The sequence below is a fragment of the Anser cygnoides genome, chromosome 28 (genome assembly GCF_040182565.1).
Source record: "Anser cygnoides isolate HZ-2024a breed goose chromosome 28, Taihu_goose_T2T_genome, whole genome shotgun sequence".
NCBI lineage: Eukaryota > Metazoa > Chordata > Aves > Anseriformes > Anatidae > Anser > Anser cygnoides.
This window is the reverse complement of record NC_089900.1, coordinates 2,306,267-2,309,267: the sequence shown is the minus strand read 5'-3', so window position 1 is coordinate 2,309,267 and position 3,001 is coordinate 2,306,267. Positions and strand designations below refer to the sequence as shown.

Below are 3,001 nucleotides of genomic sequence, written 5' to 3'. Positions count from 1 at the left end.
GGAGGGAGAATTCATCACAAAACTCCATATTTTTTTTTTCAGTGCAGACCGCTTCCTCCGTGCAAGCCCCCTTGCCTCCTGTCCCGCTAAGAAAAGCCTCTGCCCTCACAGCCTTTAGAGCTGTGAGCTGCCCTGCAGGATGCAAATCTTTCCCATCGTCTGCTTGCATGATCTAGAAGCCTTGTGTAGTGGAGGAGATGCTACACGCAAGGACATGCTGTTGCGCTGGAGAAATGAATGTTAGGTGTCCTTGGCTAGAGGTGTGGTGCTGAAACCTTGCTCAGGTACCTTCAAAAGGGCTGGGCACTTAGGGATTGGCAGTGGCCTCCTCTGCTCTCAGCAGAGTCTGGCTTCTTTTCAAGTGTAATATGAATGTTATTGCCCTTGGTGCCCAAAATCTGCAAGTGCCGGGCAGCTGGGAACAAGCCCAGCCAGCTCCCTTCACTCTGCACCAAGCCACAGTGAATCCCTTTGCCTCTCAGGTCTCACAGCCATTCACTCTGAGTTAAGCAGAAAATCTCAGGATTTCTGACTTCAGAGGACACTGTTGGGGCATGATGAAGGGGATGAGGGTGTGTAGAATAAAAGTGGCCCTAAAGCACTTTTCTGCCAACTACATTCTGTAGCTCTGGCAATGCAGATGCAGACATGCCCTTCTGGGTAAGAAATGATTTCATTTGACAAAATCTGAAAATAAAACCTTGTCCTGCTGCCATGGTCCTGTACACTCACTGCGCTGGGTCAGGACTGATTCCCTTGAGAGCCCGGGAGCAGAGGCCCTTGCTCCTCATTGCACACTGAACCTTAAAAAATGAAGCTCATGTCATGGAGCTGAATGAAAGATTCCAGTAGAGAAAGAAAAAGCATGGCAGTATGGCTGGGGGAATGGCATAGGTTTCACTCAGAAAAGCCTGTCCTAACATATCATTGTCTTTCCCTTCCTGTGCAGATCCCCATACCTAGAGGCAGCACATGTCCAACAGCAGCTCCATCACCGAGTTCCTCCTGCTGGCATTCGCAGACACGCGGGAGCTGCAGCTCCTGCACTTCGCGCTCTTCCTGGCCATCTACCTGGCTGCCCTCCTGGGCAACGGCCTCATCCTCACCGCCGTAGCCTGCGACCACCGCCTCCACACCCCCATGTACTTCTTCCTCCTCAACCTCGCCCTCCTCGACCTGGGCTGCATCTCCACCACTCTCCCCAAAGCCATGGCCAATTCCCTCTGGGACACCAGGGCCATCTCCTATCAAGGATGTGCTGCACAGGTCTTTCTGATTGTCTTCTTGTTTTCAGCAGAGTATTCTCTTCTCACCATCATGGCCTACGACCGCTACGTTGCCATCTGCAAGCCCCTGCACTATGGGAGCCTCCTGGGCGGCAGAGCTTGTGCCCAGATGGCAGCAGCTGCCTGGGGCAGTGGGGTTCTCTATGCTCTGCTGCACACTGCCAATACATTTTCCCTGCCCCTCTGCCAAGGCAATGCTATTGACCAGTTCTTCTGTGAAATCCCCCAGATCCTCAAGCTCTCCTGCACTAACTCCTACTTCAGGGAAGCTGGGCTTCTCACATTCAGTAGTGTTCTGTTCTTGGGGTGTTTTGCTTCCATTGTGCTCTCCTATTTGCAGATCTTTAGGGCCGTGCTGAGGATGCCCTCTGAGCAGGGGCGGCACAAAGCCTTTTCCACGTGCCTCCCTCACCTGTTTGTGGTCTTTCTGTTTCTCAGCACTGGCATGTTTGCCTACCTGAAGCCCCCCTCCCTCTCCTCTCCATCCCTGGATCTGGTGGTGGCAGTTCTGTACTCAGTGGTGCCCCCGATATTCAATCCTTTCATCTACAGCATGAGAAACAAGGAGCTCAAGTGTGCTATCAGGAAAGTGATTACATGGATTTTTCTTAAGATTGATACATTTCTCCTCTTTCTGCACAAGTGACTTCCTTTGTTTTCCCTTGGAGGCTTGGTACTTACTTTCATTACCATGATGTTATATTTATCTTCAGTGTCATTTCCATGTATTACTTTTGTAGAAAGAAGTATTTTATTCACCCCACTTCTCCCGAGCTATGAAATTGTTATTTTTTTTTCTCTGGACATTTTTTGTCTACCTGGATGCCAGTACTCTCTCTTAGCATCTGCATAATAAAATGGAATCTCCCCAGTGCACTGCCTGAAATCCTGTCTCTTCTTTCAAAGATGTTGCCAATAACATGGCTGAGCAGTGTGGTGGTTTCACATAGATGGGCAGCTGAAGTCCTCCACACTGCTCTTTCACCCCCCTCTAAAGGAAAAGCTGGAGAAAAAAGAGTGGAAAAGGACTCCAGGGTTGATTTAAGGGAGAGGCAGATGACTGATATATTTCAGTCATGGTCTTAACAGACTTTGTAGAGAGATTCAGGTAAGTTATTGAGCATTACTAACAGACGAGAGCAGTGAGAAACTAAAGGCCTAAAAACACCTTCACCCCCGTCCACCGTCTTCTACCTCCTCCCCCCAGTGGTGCAGCGGAACGGGGAATGGGGGCTGCAGTCAGTCTATAACACTTTGTGTCTGCCGCTCCTTCATGGTCACCCTCTGCCCCTGCTCCAGTATGGGGTGCCTCCCATGGATGCCATCCTTCCCGAACTGATCCCCCCAGGCCCCCAGCTCCTGCGTGGGCTCCTCTCCATGGGATACAGTGCAGCCTGGAGTCTGCTCCGGCAGGGGTCCTCCATGGACCACAGCCTCCTCCAGGCCACATCCACCTGTTCCACCGGGGGCTTCTCCATGGGCTGCAGCGTGGAGATCTGCTCCATGTGGGACCCATGGGCTGCAGGGGGACAGCCTGCTCCACCAGGGGCCTGTCCACAGGCCGCAGGGGAACTTCTGCTCTGGTGCATGGAGCACCTCCTGCCCTCCTTCTGCACTGACCTTGGTGTCTGTACCAAGGACTGCTTCTCACTACATTTTCTCACTCCTCTCTCCCAGCTGCAGCTTCAGAGCAGGTTTCTTTCCCCCTTCCTTAA

The 3,001-nt window shown here is 51.7% G+C and overlaps 1 protein-coding gene across 1 annotated transcript; it reads left to right on the top strand.

Annotated features, from left to right (window-relative positions):
• The first annotated feature begins 972 nt into the window (after window positions 1-972).
• On the top strand, window positions 973-1,932 carry LOC136787129 (olfactory receptor 14C36-like). The gene has a single exon (XM_066984264.1). It carries the CDS (start codon window positions 973-975, stop codon window positions 1,930-1,932), a length of 960 nt encoding a protein of 319 aa, XP_066840365.1.
• Window positions 1,933-3,001: the final 1,069 nt, after the last annotated feature.

Excerpts from the sequence above, each read along its gene's own strand:
- LOC136787129 (XM_066984264.1), top strand. The coding sequence starts at position 973 with ATGTCCAACAGCAGCTCCATCACCGAGTTCCTCCTGCTGGCATTCGCA.